The 19,768-nt window shown below is 38.7% G+C and overlaps 2 protein-coding genes across 4 annotated transcripts; one reads left to right on the forward strand and one right to left on the reverse strand.

The window, feature by feature from the left end:
- Window positions 1–1,666: 1,666 nt before the first annotated feature.
- Window positions 1,667–15,793, forward strand: LOC112187205 (protoporphyrinogen oxidase, mitochondrial). Of its 3 annotated transcripts, none has more exons than XM_024325898.2 (18): window positions 1,667–1,748; window positions 10,943–10,982; window positions 11,130–11,265; window positions 11,340–11,405; window positions 11,628–11,678; window positions 11,865–11,921; window positions 12,108–12,175; window positions 12,298–12,334; window positions 12,460–12,525; window positions 12,898–12,938; window positions 13,412–13,544; window positions 13,747–13,926; window positions 14,434–14,508; window positions 14,666–14,789; window positions 14,870–14,978; window positions 15,085–15,159; window positions 15,301–15,407; window positions 15,501–15,793. In XM_024325898.2, the coding sequence occupies exons 1-18, from the start codon at window positions 1,718–1,720 to the stop codon at window positions 15,626–15,628; spliced, it is 1,524 nt and encodes a 507-aa protein (XP_024181666.1). In that variant the 5' UTR covers window positions 1,667–1,717; the 3' UTR covers window positions 15,629–15,793. The 3 variants fall into 3 exon arrangements, with proteins under 3 accessions (XP_024181666.1, XP_024181665.1, XP_024181667.1); XM_024325897.2 differs by lacking the exon at window positions 1,667–1,748 and adding an exon at window positions 10,736–10,856; XM_024325899.2 differs by lacking the exon at window positions 1,667–1,748 and adding an exon at window positions 10,736–10,856 and having other exon boundaries at window positions 13,412–13,536; window positions 13,742–13,926.
- A 414-nt stretch (window positions 15,794–16,207) lies between these two features.
- Window positions 16,208–17,428, reverse strand: LOC112187207 (F-box protein At5g07610). Its single transcript, XM_040513657.1, has one exon. It carries the CDS (start codon window positions 17,426–17,428, stop codon window positions 16,208–16,210), a length of 1,221 nt encoding a protein of 406 aa, XP_040369591.1.
- Window positions 17,429–19,768: the final 2,340 nt, after the last annotated feature.

The raw sequence follows: 19,768 nt of genomic DNA on the forward strand, positions 1-19,768 counted from the left end.
GCATGAAGGTGAAGAAATGTGGAAGTGATGATGATCTTTTAGGGTAGAAAAATTGTATCCAAGGAAAAAGAAATGCTTTCTTCATATGGGTGGGAAACATGAATATGTGGTGTTGAGCTGTTTTCAGGTCAGTTTCTTCCCCTTTATTCCTTCAATTATTTCTCCATCAAAACTTCAGAATGAGCCTTCGACTTCTTCATAAAAAATGTTCCACTATGAGTGTATATCATCCTCAAAAATTTTCAGAGATTTATTCCATGTGGTTGGGCCGGAAATGCTGCTGGACCTCTTACAGGTCCAGTTTTCCGGTTTTACTTCTGTAGAAAATTGGGCTGATTGTTTGAAGGCCTTCCACTCATATTTTTCTCTGGCACTCTTCATAAGAAATGATCATTTGGGTGTCTAGAATGGATCTGGAGAGTTTCAGCTCATTTCGAGTTCATTTGGTCAGGTGTCCGCTCATTCTTCCTTGCTTGGCTCTGATTCTCCTAGCCGGAGTAAGAAAATATTCAAGGTTGACTTTTTAGTGCATTTTCATTCTTCTCCATCATTTCTAGGTAATTACGGACGTAACACTCATTTCTTCTTCATCTACTCCAATGTACCTAAAAATAGAAATTAAGTTAAAAATCGATTCGTTAAGGAATAACTAAGCAAAATGTGAGGAATTAACATTTAAAATATCACATTAAAATGCGCCTATCATTTTGTCAAAAACCATTTTTCTGAAAACTCTCGTTATTTTGTTCCATGTTTCTCTTGTCTTGTCTAGTACTTTCATAAATCATTCTCAAAGATCAGTGAGACATTCAGAACAAGGAAGATCAGTTGTTTGATTAGAGTTGATAGATTGATAATCAAGTAAACGTTAGATCAGTTGTAGTCATAAGCCGCCGCCGCTATCTTCTTCAGCTTATGTGGGTCTCTTTAACTTTTACTCACCTCATATCGGAGATCGTTTTCAGCGATGATCGGACTTTGTACGAGGGGAAGAAGTAGGAGTTCTCGGCGACGAGCTTCTCGAGGTCGGAGATGGAGGCAGAGATTTGGTCGAGGAAGGGTTTGAGGTGAGTGGGATCGGTGAGTCGGCACTAGGCAAGTTGGTAGTTGAAGACTTGAAGGAGGACTTGGAGATGGAGAAGCAGGAGAGGAAGGCGGAGGTGGACTCGAAGGAAGGGAGAGAGATTTGGAGATGAACGAGAAACCGAAAAGTGAAGGAAAATGTTTTTTTTTTTTTTGCCTTGAAATGACCATTTTAGCCTCAAAGTGGGTCAAATAGTCAGAGTTAACGTTCAATTTGGACGGAATCAGAGAAATATGGCACGGAAGACAAAAATTGGAAAGTTCAGGGGGTAAAAAAGTGAAATTGAGAGTTTGGGGGTGAAATGATGACACTTCCAAACCTCAGGGGGTAAACTGAAATTAATTTTTTTTGTTTTTTGTTTTTTTTTTTAATTTTGCCCGCTCTACGGGTACCATTTGATTTACTCTCGTTCTATTGGGCTATACTCCACCAGAAAAGCCCAACCATATATATATATATATATATATCAACCCACAAAAATAGACCATACTATGCTATTCACTAATGGACTCTTTATTGAGCTTTGCACAATAATCAACTGGCCCAGTCCAGTTACCATTATCAAATCCCCTCTGTTACAGTCACAAGTCTCAACAACTCTGCTGACTCTCTCAGCTTCAGAGCACAGCGCAGATGGCCTCGCCTTCCCCTGGAGATAAGCACAGTAATCTCTCTCTCTCTCTCTCTCTCTCTCTCTATCTCTCTTCAATGCATTGGGCAATTTTGTGAAATAACGATTTTGTGTTGGGATTTCAGGCTCTGTGAAAAGAGTGGCAGTGTATCAATCTGTGAAGTAACTCCATGGAATAAAGTTCGAAGACCAAGAACATGATCCTCCAAAACTTTTAGCATGATCACAGTATCGATATGAAGTCCTCCATCAAGTGCCTGACCGGTACTCCGAGCTAATGTCGAGTTTGTCACAGGAGTAGGTGGGATGCCAATATCATCTCCATGAATAAAAGAAGCACAAAAAATATGACAGATTCTAGTGATGATGGAGGGGAACACAAGAGCAGCGCGAGAAGCATGACGATGTGTAACAGCAGCATGACGGATAGAGGTATAAATGTAATGCTCAGGAGGAAGGTAATGGCTCTGCAGATTTAATGCATGTATCATAGCAGCTTCACTTGGGAAAATCTTGCTGGTTTGCGAGGTTGGATAAAGCATGTTGCGAACTAAGTAACCAAGGAGCCGAACCCATTCATCCATTTGCCCGCTTGAAAGATACGGAGGACTGATCCGCGAAGTGCTGCGATATAAGGCATGGATCAGTGTGTTAAGATCAGGATTGGCAAGGAATGGAGCAGCAGTGAGAATGGCGTCCTTGCGAGGAGATGGAAGTCCAAGGCACAGACGGATAGTGGCAGGAGTGAACAGAATGTGTTGACCACGAACCCAAACAGCACAGGGAGGTGAAATAGGAGAATGATACAGGTCAACCTGCTCAGGAAGATCTTGTGGAAAATTTGCATAAAATTCTTGAACAAGAGTATTGTTAGGCCTTGGTAAATTAATCAGGCAAGAAGTCCAACGAAGTTTATCAGTCAAGACACGAAAAGTAGCAGGAAGATCATCAAACTCAAAACACCGTTCATAAACAATTGGTCGACCCCAAGTAGTATGAATAAACAGAGATAAAGCACCATCAACGAATCGATCAGCAGGAGGAGGAGACTTACATTCTGTGATTTTGGTGCGCTTCGGCCGAGAAGTTTTCGAAACAGGTTTTTGTTCATCCTTACTTTGAGTGAGCTTGGAAACTAGTTTGGGCTTGGTGGCAGAGGTGCGATCGTGAAGGAGAGGGCGCTGGAGGAGTATTGGAGGTCCGAATATTTGCCAGGCGAGAGGAGGCCCTTGTTGGTGCCAGTGGTGGAGTCATACCAAACCGGTCAGAGGAAGACTGTCGAGATTTGCCACCTCGAGTGCGGGCCATGGTGGTGGACAAAAAGACGAGAAGGACTTGGGCGAAAAGAGGTGAATACGGCGTGTTGACAGAGAAAAGAAACAAGACAAACCCTAAAAAGAGAAAGATTCTATTTTAATGTATTCATGTTTTTTTTTTTTTTTTTAAAAATAATAATAATAATAATAATAACAATAAACACAACAACTCCCCCTCAAACTGCTATATACTGAGACAACTCCCCCTCAAACTGAGCTAGAAGGAACAAAAAGAACTTGAAAGTGAAGTAGGCAACGAGCCAAGACCAAATCCCTGAAGAAGGTCAGTGAGTATCAATGAAACATGCAGAAGCAAAGATTTTAACAATTTACTCACTTACAGCGTTAGATACAAGAAAGATGAGTACCATGAGTAGCCAGCCAACTTAGGGAATGAGACATGAACAAAAATAGGTGCTCACTTATCTTGAATGAATAGTGAACAAGAATCAATGTGGGGTTGTAATCCAATCGAAGTAGCCGAACTGAGGTCATAAATGAGAACAAGTTCATGTGCAAGGATTCAACTATAACATTTTTTTTTTTTCAACCTTATAACACCTTTTTTTTTTTTTTTATAACCTTATAACACCTTTTTTTTTTTTTGTTTAATATAAGCACAAACTTAATGACCCATGTAGCGAGTTTTACGCCAGTGACTCTCAGACCAGGTGGTCTTAAGGCACTAAGTATAACAAGGATACTCCAAGGACTTATCAACTCGAGTCACAAGTTATAATATCAACAACCACCGGGGGACCAAACCATTCCTGTTTCTATCCCAAAATCTCATATCGTTCGTCACGACCGAGACCTGTTTACTTTGGGAATAGCCTGGCCAAACTCCTTCAAGAGAATATTTCTTTCATGTGAATATGGAAGGACCAAGAAAATGCACACTAAGATAATGAACTTAGAAATTTTAAACCTCAAGTCCAGACAAACTTTTGACAAAATGTAATCCCCACAAGAGATTCAAGTGTGCATGTGAGTAGATCAAGTAATAAGAGTGAAACACAGACCTTGGATCATACTAGACTCCCAGGTTGGCTAGGTAACAAGGTCGCACCACTTAACATTGTTTTACCAGTAAGCATGAAATCAGGAATCATATGCTTTAGCTAGATTTCACATTCCTCACGACTATCACAGGGATTGCAGACAGGCATGCAATCCTTTCACTAGAATTAAGAACTAAAAACTCCTGGACAAACCATGCATCGATACAAACTAAGTGAAACACACAAGCATGATGCATATGGAATCAAAGTTTAGCACAGACCCCTATAGCTTTACGAAGTGATTCGAAACGAGTGTGATCAAGGGGTTTAGTAAGCAAATCAGCTAACTGATGTTCAGTAGGCACAAAGTCAAGTTCAAGTATGTCTTTTTCAACTAAATCACGAATGAAATGATATCTAATATCAATGTGTTTAGTACGAGAATGTTGGACAGGATTCTTTGATATATTAATAGCACTTGAATTGTCACAAAAAATGGCAAGCTTACCTTGATTGAAACCATAATCCATGAGCATTTGTTTCATCCATAACATCTGTGTACAGCAACTTCCAGCTGCAACATATTCCGCTTCAGCAGTGGATAGAGAAATGCAATTCTGCTTCTTGCTATGCCATGATACCAGGTTGTTTCCAACAAAGAAACACCCACCGGAATTGCTACGTCGATCATCCAAGTTTCCTGCCCAATCTGAGTCCGAGTAACCTGCAACTTCCACGTTAGTCTCAAAAGTATAAAAAATACCAAACTCGGACGTACCTGAGACATATCTGATGATGCGCTTAACTGCCTCAAGATGAGATAATTTGGGATTTGCTTGATGTCGTGCGCACACACCAACACTGAACGAAATGTCTGGTCTACTTGCAGTAAGATATAGTAGACTCCCTATCATACTTCTGTATAGTGTTTGATCAACACTTTTTCCAGCAATATCCTCACTGATTTTTATGCTCGTGCTCATGGGTGTGGGGATTGCAGTTGCTGTTTCCATCCCAAACTTTTTCACCAAGTTTTTTGCATACTTGGATTGTGACAGAAACATACCTTCTTGTAGTTGTTGAACTTGCAAACCCAGAAAATAATTCAATTCACCACACATGCTCATTTCAAACTCACTCTCCATCGCTGCAGTGAACTCTTTCACAAGAGTTACAGAGGTAGACCCAAATATGATGTCATCCACATATACTTGGGCTATCAATATGTGCTTGTGAATTCTCTTAACAAAAAGAGTTTTATCCACTGCCCCACGCTCATAACCTTTGCTCAGTAAATGAGCAGACAGACGCTCATACCAAGCCCTAGGGGCTTGTTTCAATCCATACAAAGCTTTCTTTAGTTTGTAAACATGATCAGGATTGTGAGGGTCTGTGAATCCCTGTGGCTGTTCTACATAAACATGTTCATGTAGAACACCATTCAAAAAAGAACTCTTAACATCCATTTGATAGACTTTAAACCTAAGGTGACAAGCAACAGCAAGCAAGAGTCGAATTGATTCTAGTCTTGCAACCGGGGCAAAAGTTTCATCAAAATCTAGACCTTCTCCTTGAGCATATCCTTGAGCTACAAGTCTAGCTTTGTTTCTAGTGACAAAACCTTTCTCATCAGTCTTATTTTTAAAGATCCATTTAGTTCCAATAACATTGCAATTTTTAGGTCTAGGAACAAGAAACCACACATCATTCATATTGAACTGATTAAGTTCATCATGCATTGCATTAATCCAATCATCATCACACAGGGCTTCTTTAACATTTTTAGGCTCAATCAATGAAATAAAACCAATATGTGAGATTTCATGGATCCTATAAATATTATTTTCCAGGAAACAGATTAAGGCAAATTCACATACCGTATTTGTCACTTGACTTCTGGTTTTTAAGCCATCGTTCAGACCACCTATGATATCCGAAATAGAATGGTCTTTTTGAACTTGCTTATGTCCTTGTCTATGTACTGAAGGAGCACCAAATAATTCCTCATTTATTTTATTTGGCTCTTGGTCACTTTCACTCTCAGGTTGTCCTTGATTATTGTTAAGAGGAGAGTAATCATCATCTGCAAAGAAAGGCACAGAGTGAGCAACAGAGTCATCAATAGTTACATTGATCGTTTCAAGAACAGATTTTGTTCTCTTGTTGTACACTCTATAAGCTCGACTATTTGATGAATAACCAAGGAAAATTCCATTATCACTACGAGCATCAAACTTTGCAAGATATTCTCTATCACGAAAAATGAAACAAGGACTACCAAAGGTTTTCAGATGACTTACATTGGGTTTCTTACCTTTCCATAGTTCATAAGGGGTTTTCTCAGTACCTGAGCGAAGAAAAACACGGTTTGTGGTGTAACACGCTGTGTTGACAGCTTCTGCCCAGAAAATGTGAGCAATTCCAGAACCACACAACAATACTCTTGCCATTTCAATCAAAACCCTGTTCTCCTATACTTTCTTTCTGAATGGGTCCGACTAAATCCATGTGCATTAGATCCAAGGGTTGGGAGGTTGTGATTTCATTGATTACACGGTGTGAACTCCTTATTTGTTTACCAAGCTTGCAACCTTCACAGACAATATCTGTTTGTCCACTTAATTTTGGTAAGCCACGTACGCCTTCCTTGCTGGACAACTTCACAAGATCTTGAAAGTTGATGTGCCCCAACCGTTGGTGCCAAAGTTCCAAAATATCACTTGTGGTTTTGACCTTCATGCATACCTGAGACATGTTAGTTTCATTTGCATGAATGCAGAAACAATTATCTTTGGACCGCTTTCCTCCCATGATACTTTTGCCAACATTATCAAGTACAACACAGTTATCTTTGTTGAAATAAACACCTTCATAATCATCACACATTTGACTCACACTGATCAGATTTGAATGCAACCCTTCCACATATAAAACATTCTGTAAGTTGGGGATACCTGGTGTGCAAACACTCCCTTTACCGATTACCTTTGCTTTCCTTCCATCTCCAAAAGTAACAGATCCACATGTGAACTCGTCTGAGAAAGAAGTGAACCAGCTCTTGTCACCTGTCATATGTCTAGAACAGCCACTATCAATGTACCAAGTATCAGCCCTTCTTGCTGCTAAAACAATTAAGGCGACAAGACAAGTTGCTTCAATAAAATTTGAATTATTTTGATGCAAACAAGTATTATCAAACACAGATAAATCAGAGGAAGGAATATTTACAGAAGCAACATGACAAGAGTGTGAACCTTTTTCTACCCAGACTTGTTTTAATTTTGGAGTTGAAGACCTTGGGATTGAAACCAGCTTTGTAATCCTGTTAACTTCTTTAAGATGTTCTTTCAATTTGTCATGCAAGAACATGTTTTGAACTGACCTTTTAGACACACTGGATACTTGGGAGTGTTTCTTGAGACGATTACACCTGGGTCTAATGTGACCAAGCATACCACAGTAGTGACATACGGGAACAAACCTTTTAAAAGGAGGAGGAAATTCATTCTTAGGAGTCATTTTTTCTTTCACAAACCTGATGGGTTTTGAGTCCTTAAAAGAAGTGCTGTCAGAGAATCCTATTCCCTTCTTGTCCCCTCCAACTTTTCCAATGCCTATCATTTTTGAAACTTTGTCAGAACTTATTGAAAACTTTAAAAAATTTTCTTGAGATTCTTTCAAAGAAAATTCTAAGCTCAGTTTTTCAGAAGACAAGGAGTTAACAAGACTAATTTGGGTATCCAAATTATCTTGTAAGCTCTTTATACGCCCAACATACACTGACTTCTCGATCTCCCAGTTTTTTGTGCAGGATTGCATGTGCTTAGCAATCCCCTCCTTTTCTTGTTCTACCAGACAAAGTTTTTCACTCAAAGATTGATTTAGCTTCAACATTTTGGTCGAGGCTCTACACATTTCTTGGTATTTGTCAGCCATGGCTTGATCATTTGTTTCTTCATCATCAAGATCCTTTTCTTCATACTCACATGAGGATGAAGGATGAAGAGCAGCAGTTAAGGCAACATTATCTTCACCACACTCAGATTGAGTGTCAGACTCAGAGTCACTCCAGGTTGTGTTCATAGCCTTATTTGAACGAGCCTTGAATCTCTTATTTCCACAATCTGCCGCAAGATGTCCGAAACCCTGACACTCAAAACACTTAGGTTTATCAACAGAAGGTTTCTTATAGGTAAACCTAGCTTTAGTGTCTTTTTCAGAAGAATAGTCACCGCTCATATTTCTCCTAGAACTAGACCCAGAGAAGTTCTTGGAATTTTGAAAACGAATTACCAGACCTTAAAAACTTTTTGTAATGTTTGGTTAAGAGAGCAAAGTCTTCAGCAGTGAAATCGAAGTCACTATCCTTTTCCTTTACTAACTCTTTTGGCTTTTCATCCACTCTCCTAACAGCATTCAAGGCAATGGTTTTTACTTTCTTATCTGGCCTGATTTTCATTTCAAAAGTTTGAAGATTCCCAAGAAGTTCATCTAAGGTATAGGTATCTAAATCCTGAACTTCTTCAATGGCAGTTTGTTTATTTTGAAAACTCAAAGGTAAGGACCTAAGGAATTTCTTTACAATCCTATTCTCAGCAATAGGATCACCAAGACTATCACACTCATTTGTCACATTTATAAGCCTAGAATGAAAATCATCAATGGACTCATCATCTCCCATAGTCATTATCTCAAACTCAGAAATTAATTTCTGAAGTTTCTGAGTCCTAACTTTTTTGTTTCCTTCATAAGTCATTTGAAGAAGATCCCATGCCTTCTTCGCAGTCTTACAAGTTCCAATACGCTTCTTTTCTTTCATAGAAAGAGCCGTATACAAGCTGTGCCGTGCTTTAACATCATTGTTAAAGTCACGCACTTCAGCTATAGACCAATCTTGCCTAGGCTTAGGTTCTTTTACGGAAGCAGAACTCTCACTCTCTTTAGACTTAGTTTCCTTTGTGGGAACCTCCCACTCAAATTCAACAATATTTCAGATATGTTCATCCTGTGAATGTAAGAAGGCTTGCATCATAATTTTCCACTGAGAATAATCATTCCCATAAAAAAAAGGTGGACAGTTTATAGAACCAGAATGTTCTCTATCTCTATCCATTCTAGACACCCTACGGATCTCACTAGGAGAACTAGTGACCTGCTCTGATGCCAAATGAAAGTACTAGAATGGCCTAGAGGGGGGGTGAATAGGCAATTAACAATTATTTGCAATCAATTTTCCTGGACGTTGTTGAGGGATTGGAAAAGCCTATCTATCCCTAACCAACAGTATAGAGCATTTACCATATGCAAGCATAAGAATAAATAATAGAAAAGTAAAGAACACAGGAAAATGTTTACGCAGTAAAACCCTCAAAGTGAGGTAAACAACTGCGGGCCTCAGGCCAAGTGCTTAAGCACACACTATAAAATAGTAAACAAAATACAAGGTACACTTACAACCTCTCCGATAACACTGGACTCGGTTATCTCTAGCTAAACTCTTTTAGCCTGTTGAACTACCTCTCAGTAATTTGTCTACAGCTTCTAAATGTGCTTCACTTGTCTTGAAAACATCGGCCTTGAAAACTCAAACATATTTGATTTTCACAACTGAACTCATCGGTGTTTAATACAAGAGAATATCAAGAAAGAAATATACTCATGACTAACTTATTCTCTTGAACTTTGAACTCAGACACTACACCTCAGAAAACACAAAAACTTATGGAGCCAAAGCATTCTTTTTATACACACAGACTTCTTAGAAGAACTTTGTTAAACACACAAAGTACAACCCGTCAGTGCACTCCAGCCTGCAAGATAAAAAGAAAAGAGAGCACAATGATTTAATTAAATCACCCACATGGAGACTTAATTAAATCAACCACATGATGGTACACAGCACTATGATTTAATCACAATTGTCACCAAAAATACTTTTCTGGCGTGCAGAATCTTTGAAGCAGAGCACTAGCAGTTGTCTCAAAAGTTGACGACCTCAGGATTGAAGATAGCTAACAATCCTGATATTTAAGTTTTGTATATGGGGAATGCCAACATATAATTCATATACTAACATACAGTATTAAAAATTCTAAAAGCTAATTAATCTAGGAATTACCACTAATAAGGACTTATGCTTCCTGGTGCAGTACTACATGTTTTGATTAATTAACTCTCTCGTGCGATTCAGTCATGACAGTTGCAACTGAAGAAATCCCTGGAAAGAAAGACAACAAAATTAATCCAACTATTTTAGTGAAAGAGTTATACATACGAAAAGAGTCACATGCCTAAGCCAACATGGGTTGGGATCATTCAAAGCTCTTGAGATAAATCGTAAAAAGAAACTCCATAAAATCAGTTTAGTCTACATGTACATACCTAAGTTCTTTTTCTCTCATCAGCGGCCTTTTTGTACGCAAGCGACTACCTAAGCCGAACTGCTTCTGAACGTGAGTGAAGGCATGAAACCCTGCCGTCCTGGAGAGGAGTTGAAACTGAATTAAATTGCTGTTGTGATCTGGAACGTGAATAGAATTCACATCGTGCACTTCTCTTTGTTTGTTGCAGATTATCATTTGAATTTCTTTTATTTATTTCTTGTTTCATTTTGTATTTGACCATAATGACCTTACTAAAATAGACCATACTATGCTATTCACTAATGGACTCTTTATTGAGCTTTGCACAATAATCAACTGGCCCAGTCCAGTTACCATTGTCAAATCCCCTCTGTTACAATCACAAGTCTCAACAACTCTGCTGACTCTCTCAGCTTCAGAGCACAGCGCAAATGGCCTCGCCTTCCCCTGGAGATAAGCACAGTAATCTCTCTCTCTCTCTCTCTCTCTATCTCTCTTCAATGCATTGGGCAATTTTGTGAAATGACGATTTTGTGTTGGGATTTCAGGCTCTGTGAAAAGAGTGGCTGTTGTTGGCGCTGGTGTTAGGTATGTTAGCTCAGTCTTTTACATTGCCCGGATTTTATTAAGTAGGATTGTTAACTATAGTTCTTACATGTATTTGAGTTTTCGTCGAAATTCGCAAAAAAATTTGGGTATGAAAATTCTAAATTTATGTGTTGAAATTTGCTGAAGTGGGCTTGCTGCGGCCTACAAGTTGAAATCACATGGTTTCGACGTTACGGTACTCGAAGCCGAGGGAAGAGCTGGAGGGAAGTTGAGAAGTGTGTCGTGTAATGGTCTTGTTTGGGATGAAGGTGCAAATACAATGGTGAGTTTGTCACTGTTGAATTGTAGTGGTAACCGTGAATGTGTTATAGTAATGACTATGCCGACATTGTGCAGACTGAGAGTGAAGCTGAGGTTCAAACTTTGCTTGATAATCTGGGGCTTCGAGAAAAGCAGCAATTTGTAAGGAATGCTTGTTTACCTCGCGTACATATATATGTCGTAAATTATAGTTTGTGCTGATCTAAATTGGTAGTGTGTCAACTTGTTTTCCACCGTTAACGCTTGTTGACTGCTGGAGCTTTGAAACTGTTAAGTAACGCGCTGTTGCTTCGAACTTGGTTTGTTATAATGGTGGTGGATGCTTGTATCCGTATACTGATTAATTGTTGTATATTGTTACAGCCGATTTCACAGAACAAACGGTATGTTGCAAGGAATGGGTCGCCTGTGCTGGTATGCTTTCCTTGTTGCATCTATGTTGTTAAATGAGTTTGCAACTTTGCATCATGTGATGGTTATTTAGTAAAATATGTGAATACTTTTTTTTTTTTCTCACACACACACACACTTTTTTCTTTTGGGAGTTTACTTCCTTATATACTGTTTCTGACTTCACCATGATATTTGTTCAATAATCAGCTACCTACCAATCCGATTGAGCTGATCAAGAGCAACTTTCTTTCTACAAAATCAAAGGTTTGTCTCTACAGTATTCTGCATGTCCAGTGATCTTGTTTACTACTTCTTTAATCACATTCAGTGCCATTTAATAATGACCAGAATTAATGCAAAATATATTGTTTTTACAACATAAGGGCTTGTTGGAGGGCTGCAATATCATTTGCATAAACATCAAACTGAATATGCATTTCTGTATTGCAGTTTCAGATTCTTCTGGAGCCATATTTGTGGAAGAAAAAAAGAGTTTCCGATGATCACACCCGAGAAACGTATTACTCTTTTATCTGTTTCATCAAAATTCTTTGCACTTCCATTGTGTCTCACCATGCTCTGTTAAGTCTTATCATTAGTCACATTTCTAAACTCTAGTTCTTGACATGTTTGGCTACAGTGTGGGTGGGTTCTTTCAGCGTCATTTTGGGAAAGAGGTAATTGCATTGATTGTGTCTTTTGATTTCTGCGAGGATTGATTACACACATGATGTTGTCAAAATGCTTGTACTTGTTCTTAAAGTCTTACATGTTTCATTGTTTTTATCTTTTTCCTTGTAAGGTCGTTGATTATCTCATTGATCCCTTTGTTGCCGGGACAAGTGCTGGAGATCCTGAATCTCTTTCGGTGAGTAGTGTGTCAGTCTTTGGTGAATCTCACACTGTTTCACACTGTGTATCTCACGTGTTGTTTCTTAAGTTGTTACAATTGCCTCTGTTTCACACCGTGTATCTCACGTGTTGTGTCTTAACTCTTAAGTACTTAGTTGTTACCTGAAACTGGATAAGATATTTAAGCTGTATTTCTGCCTTTTCCATGCATCCATATCATGAATCTAGGCAATGTTGAGACAAGGAACCCAAACTTTGCTCTCACACTATGATAACTTAGCTTCTTGTTCTTTTGATCCTTGTCATCCTGTAATTTACAACATGGAGTAGTTGGTGTTTAATCATTTTCTTACATCTTTAGTAATTCTTTTTGTTTTCATCTAAACAGATGCCACATTCTTTTCCAGAGTTATGGAACATAGAAAAAAGGTATGTTGTATGAACTGTTCCTTCTACTTTTTCTTTCTTTAGGGAAAAAAAAGGGAGAAGGCTGGAATGGCGATACCGTTTTTTTCTGATAAGAAATTCTACTCAGTTAGGCTATAGGAAAAATTGCCAGATTAATGTTATATAGAACGAAAGGCGTGGCATCTTGTAACAAATTATGAAATCACATGTTTTAATAAATAAATCACATGCTACATTTCCTTGTCTTTATTTTTGAAAGAATTTTAGGAAAATTAAGCCATAATTCATTTGGCCTTCCTTTAGTTTTCGATCTAATCTTAGTCTACCTGAAATCACATGTTGTAACAAATTTAAAGTGGACAGGCAGGGGTAGCATCTTTTTGATATTTGTGAGCTGTTCATTTAAGAAAAAGTATCTAAACAATATGCTGTGGTTAATGCTTGTACGCATGATATATGATTCTTGCTAAGCAAAAGGTTCTCTACTCTATCAGGTATGGTTCGGTTATAGCTGGGGCAATTCAGTCAAAATTATCTTCCAGGAAGGAAAAAGGTAGAGAAACAAAGGGTTCTGTAGAGAAAGGAAAGCGTCAGCGCGGTTCTTTTTCCTTTCAGGGTGGTATGCAGGCATCATTTTAGCTGGTTACTTTTCTTCCTGATGAGTCGTGACAACTTTTGTAATATTTTTTTGATGATGATACCCAGTGTGGCTGTGGGAAATGTTGCTCTTATTAGTCTTATCTGTGACTTTCATTTGCAAAAAATTCTCATCATTTGATCTTTGTGACACTTATTTATTTTAAAAATTTCTGTTTTCTGTGTAGTGCAGACACTCACTGATACATTGTGCAAACAGCTTGGCAAACATGAGCTTAAACTGAACTCAAAGGTTTTGTCATTATCTTACAGTCATGATGGGAACACCACATCAGAAAATTGGTCGGTTTCCTGTGCTGCTAATAATGACAAGCATTTACAAAGTTCATCTGTTGATGCTATAATCCTGACGGTTAGTTTTTATGTTCTTATTCTTAACAACGCTATTTTAGTGTATCATTTACTTTCTCATTGTGGTACCTGTTGGTTCCTATGTCTTCATGATTTAAAAGGTCTGACTTATGCATCTGGCATTGTTACTGTGAAAAAACGTATGTTTTGCATGTAAAACTAGACAGCTAGAATGTACCGCTTCATTGCAATTACAAGATACTTGCACACATGCTGTGACCAAGTTGTACCCACGGGAAGACAAATTTGTCACAAGGCACAGTTAGGAGTCTTTTCCTCAAGGCACTTCAATTTGACGTTGTCTTATTCTATGATTTGGGATACAAGTGAACATGCCTTCCTCTTCATGCATAGTTTCATCTTTATTTTTGCATTTTCATTAATATAGGTTGGACTGACATTGCTCTTTGTTGACTATTCTATGCATGCATCCCTTCCATTCTTTAGGCAGTCATTACTGTTATTGAGGGACTTAGTATCAACTGACGAAGTTTCTTCTCTGCCATAGGCTCCACTCTGCAGTATCAAAGAAATGAAGATCTCGAGAAGAGGAACCATCTTCCCACTTGATTTTCTTCCTGAGGTATATATGGCATTTAATTTCAACACGTAAGCAGCAGGTTATATCACATTTCCTTTCCAGTTCCCGATTGGAAGTTTGGAAAAATGATAAGCCTGACAAATTAGATTCTTAACAAAGGCTTTGTCTTGGTAATACCTTATTTTTTGCTGTATATAAGGTGACTTATATGCCGCTATCAGTGATTATAACCAGCTTCAAGAAGGAAAACGTTAAAAGGCCTCTTGAGGGATTTGGAGTTCTTGTTCCCTCCAAAGAGCAGGAAAATGGCTTAAAAACGCTAGGTAAAAATGCTCTGCTATGGCATTGACACTTGGAATAACTAATAGCTTTCCCTAATGTGGTCATTATATCTGCTTTACAGGTACACTATTTTCTTCCATGATGTTTCCAGATCGTGCACCTAGTGACCAATATCTTTACACTACCTTTGTTGGGGGAAGTCGAAACAAGGAACTGGCAAAAGCTTCGAAGTATGGGAACCTTGTTTCGTTGTAATAAGTCATGTTTTCTGTGGTTATAATGTGCAATTAATTCTATTTACATGCCTAATACTTCTCCTTTTCCCTATTGCTCTAGGGATGAGTTGAAGGAAATTGTTTCCTCTGACATAAGGCAACTTTTGGGAGCGGAAGGCGAGCCGACATTTGTGAAGTATATATCTTCTCTCTTTTCCTCGTCTGGTGGTTAAAAACTTCAATAATCAATTGAATGTCGAAAGATCCTATGAATTGCCTTTTTTTTTGTTGGGATAGTTATCTCATAGCTGTTAGTACAACTTATGACTAATTGCAGCCATTACCATTGGAGCAAAGCATTTCCATTGTATGGGCATAACTACGATTCAGTCATTGAAGCAATCGAGCAGATGGAGAAAAATCTTCCTGGTTTATTCTATGCAGGTAATTTCTCCTTTAAGAGTGAGTTTTGGATGTTCTAGCTTGTCATCTGTGGCCTCATAGTCTTTTTGCAAATAACGAGTATGAATACTTTAGGTAACCATAGGGGTGGACTATCTGTTGGCAAAGCAATAGCTTCGGGGTGCAAAGCAGCTGAACTTGCAATCTCCTATCTGGAATCTTCTTCAGATGGCAAGATGCTTCAGCAAGGATCGTCATCTTAGAAGCAGCTAGGAAGTGTGTCCTTGTACATAGACGTCTTTCATTGTTCTTAGCCTTCAATCTAGATCAGAGTTCCATATGCTTGCGAATATGTAACCTCTAGCAGTCTGATACAAATACATGATTTTGTGGATCTTTTATGTTATATTGTCCGGAACTTGATAGAACAAAGAGACATTCAAACGACATAATAATTTTTTTTCCTAGTCAAAGTAGAATAATTTCAAAGAAGCATTCAAACCAAAGATTTGATCAGTAGAACATGCATATAGCGCATGAAATTGTAAAATTTCAGGCGCAAAGAGTGACGAGTAGAATTTTGACTAGAAGTGAAGTGTAATTTTGTAATCCAGTTACGACCCTAAGCATATATATACACATTCACAACAGCCTAGCTAGGTAAGTAAAATAAAACTGATAATTGATCCATACTGAAAGAGGCAATGGAAATCCAATGAAATTTATAATTATTGAGGTTACACAAGCTGTTGTCTAATACACACTCAAGTAAATGGAACTTTTTCAATGCCAAACCAGCAGTTCTTGATTTTACAACCAAAGAAAAGAAAAGAAGAAGAATATTACACAACACCCAAACTCTCAACATATCGATAATTCTGCAAATCAATTCGGCAAAAAGAATCATCAACACCGGCCTTGGGAGTTAAGTCAATAGATTTGAAGGTTTTATTCCTCAGATTATAAGAGATGACTTTACCAGGAGTATGCAGCAACAGAGATGAACTTTCCTCATCTTCTTCATTTTCCTCCGGAGCAAGAGTGAGAAGAACAAAAATAGCACGTAGGATCTGCGGGGAAGTGGTGCATAAGGGATCAAGATCAACATTGTACTTGACAAACCAGCCAGAGTAGTCTCTCCCCATCTCCATGACTTCAAATTTAGTAAGAGAATATCCATAAATATCAATAAGATGCAAATGGCCGCCACCATGAGACTCCCGAAAATATCTAGACAGCCTCGTATACAAATTCTTCTCGTGACTCCTAGGGAAACCATCAACCAATCCAACACGCTCTTCATCTATGTGATAGTATGACATCTCACAATCAGTGCCCACCCAATGAACTGCGCCATTGCAGTATACCCCCTCTTCGTAGCGGACTTGAGGTTGAGTGTCGAAAGAAGAATCGAGAAGCCTCCAACTTCGAGTCTCAGACGAATATATCTCTATGTGATGGTACGGGCACCAGCCAGCATGAATTGGTTCGTTGACGCACCAAATGAAGACCACTTTGTAATGAGGTGATTTGGAAGGGTCAAAAGCCAAAGCACAGCCGAAGACTCGGGGTTTACCAGTAGTGGCAGCAGCAGCAGCTGGAGGAGTAAGTGTGGAGAACTGGTTGGTTGTAGGATTGAGAACATAATAAAGAGGTTTACTAGTTGTAGTGGCGGAGAATGAAGAGTCTTCTGCAGGTAGGGGGCAGCACAAGAAGAGGCCATTGCAGGACTGGACAATCTCAATAGCATATAGGTTGTGACCAAAATTCAGAGGATTACAGTTACTATTACTAGTCTGACCATGATCAAGGTCAAGAGGGACTAGACCAAACTCATTGGATGTTCTAGCAAAGAAGGCGGAGATGGAGGAGTGTGGAGGATTTCGTAGGGTGTGGAGGTGACAGAAATTGGGGTTGGAGATAAGAGAGAGCCAATGCTTGGAGACGCATTTGAAGCGGACCAGAGTTCGAGCTGGCACACGCACAAGGATTTCCGTAAGGATATCTTCATAGTCTAATATGGTTTCTGGTAAGCTGCTGCCGCAGCGTTTTAGTGGCTGCATCATATATATTTGATCTCTCTCTCTCTCTCTCTCTCTCTCTCTCTATATCAAATTTTGCTTCTTCAACAGGACAGAGGGCGGGGGACTAGGCTTTATATAAAGCCATCAAACCTTGACTCTCCTAATTAACAAAGGACAACAATCCCAACCCAAATCGAAAACAAAACTAAGACAGAAAAATACGACTAAGTTCTAGCTAGACCTACCGGAGCTTCAAGGATGAAAAGCAATGTGGATAAGTTAAAATCCTGGGTTTTCTTATCGGGATAGATATTGAAAAAGATCAAGACAAGAGTGCCCGCACCACAGGATCCTCAATTAAATTTCACCCAATAACATCTCTAATGAAACAAAGGGGGGGAAAAAGAAGAGAAAAAAATCGAGTCGGGTAAAGAGTAGCGATCGAAACTTACCATGATTTCAATGGACATTTTTATCTACCTGAAGAGCTAATGAAATTACTTACAAACGAATGGTTTTTCTGTTTGTAGATATCGGGATCGGACCGGATCGGATGCCGGAATGGATGATGCTTTGACTTGGCTAAGGGGTTTATAGGGGTGCAGCCGAGGACATGTGAGAGTTGCAGATCGAAGAAGACAAGTTGTGCTGGCTCCTTCCAACTGTTTGGTTTTATCTTTTTAAGGCCTGGTCATTGTTCTTGGCGCTTGGGCTTCAATCTTATATGTTTCTGATCTGCAACTTATATGGGCCTGTCCTTATATATGGGACTGGGTCGTGGTAGTCTATGTCAGGCAATGCGTCATTTAGTTTGTGTTTGTTTCTTTTTTCTTTTTTCTGGAAACGAAACTATGTTGTTTGATCTATCATATTTATTCACTTGATAGGAGGTAGGGTTGATTTAGGCATATGTACTTCCTTCATGGATTTATGGTCGCTACTCGGTTGGTATGTCAATGCTTCATTAATTACTATTGATTGATGTCAGTGTTTAATTTGTTAGATTAGGAGTCTCCTTGGCTAACACGACCATTTGCCAGCCTCATTAGTCATTATATCGAATTAGTACCTCAAATAGTGTCTATTTAGAGTAAAAAAGTTATGTTCAAATATATTTGCCTGACGTTTGTTACTAGTAAGCCGTTAGTGACTCATATATACATCATTCATTCACTCCGCTTGTAACTTTCTCCTTGTGAACATATTTGTTAGTAAATATAATAATAATAATAAAAATCATATAAGCGCTTCACGTCTTGACATGTTTTATATTTATAAAAACCAAGAACTAAGCTAAAGAGAATAATAGATCCAAGAGTATGTATTTACGCGTATGCTAAATGAGTGAAGTTATAACAATCAAAAGGGAAAAGGGCTCGTCATCCATTCCATTGAAAAATTGTGCGATTAATGTAACAAATACAAAAAGGTTGTGGAAGATGCAAGAAATTGCCACATAGACAAAAAAAACTGAAAAACTAGGTAGGTGAAATCGGTCAGTAAACGTCCAATACCCAGACAAATAATCTCTAGCAAAAGTCATTTTTTAATTTAATGGAATATATGCACATCTTTTTCAACCAAAGTATCGTTGGAAGCTATTATTTTCTGACTTTTTTTTATTTATTATTCTAGACGACATATTTTTCTCCTTATCACGTCTCTAATGTTAATAATGAGATTTGAACTTATAACCTACATACTGTTAGTTAGGCCAACTAATCACGGTTCACCGATTTTATTTTCCAACTTAGTTTTTTTTTAACCAAGTAATCATTCATTCATCTCAAGCCAGAATGACACGGATACATACCTTCCATTGCTAACTCTAGGGTAAGTTTAGGACGTGGTATGCTAGCACCACTCATTAGACAACCAGTGCTCACTTATTAATAGCAAGCCTATAAAACTATGACAATAAACATAGTACATAGACACACCCCAAAATATAAAGAACAACATGACGATTAGCTGAGACAATCCTCCTGGATTCCAGATGCGAAAACCGTTAGAGGTATAGCTCAACACTTTGGTCCAAGAAGCCCAAGTCTAGAAAACATTCTTAATTGTTGTGGACACCCAAAGCACATCGGACTTCAGCATGCCCATCGATTTGGGCCTCCAAAATGTTCTTTTCACCCCACCATAGCCAACCCCCAACTCTTCTTTGGACACCCAAAGCATGCAAATTGAATTGGGCCACATAAAAGATCTAGGCAACCTGTACTTGGAGTTGGGCTTCCCACCTGATTTGGGCACACCATACATGGGCTCCCCCTCTCCTTCAACGACTCCGGCCACAACCAATACCGTCGTCGCCGCTTGTATCACTGCAGCTTGCACGCAAACCTCCGCATGTGCACCTGCCACATCGCTGCC

This window comes from Rosa chinensis, chromosome 2, assembly GCF_002994745.2.
Source record: "Rosa chinensis cultivar Old Blush chromosome 2, RchiOBHm-V2, whole genome shotgun sequence".
In the NCBI taxonomy this organism is placed as follows: Eukaryota; Viridiplantae; Streptophyta; class Magnoliopsida; order Rosales; family Rosaceae; genus Rosa; species Rosa chinensis.

Excerpts from the sequence above, each read along its gene's own strand:
- LOC112187207 (XM_040513657.1), bottom strand. The coding sequence starts at position 17,428 with ATGCAGCCACTAAAACGCTGCGGCAGCAGCTTACCAGAAACCATATTA.
- LOC112187205 (XM_024325898.2), top strand. The coding sequence starts at position 1,718 with ATGGCCTCGCCTTCCCCTGGAGATAAGCACA. Across the intron at positions 10,983-11,129 it reads GTTGTTGGCGCTGGTGTTAG|TGGGCTTGCTGCGGCCTACA; the intron begins GTATGTTAGCTC and ends AATTTGCTGAAG. Across the intron at positions 12,176-12,297 it reads GATGATCACACCCGAGAAAC|TGTGGGTGGGTTCTTTCAGC; the intron begins GTATTACTCTTT and ends GTTTGGCTACAG.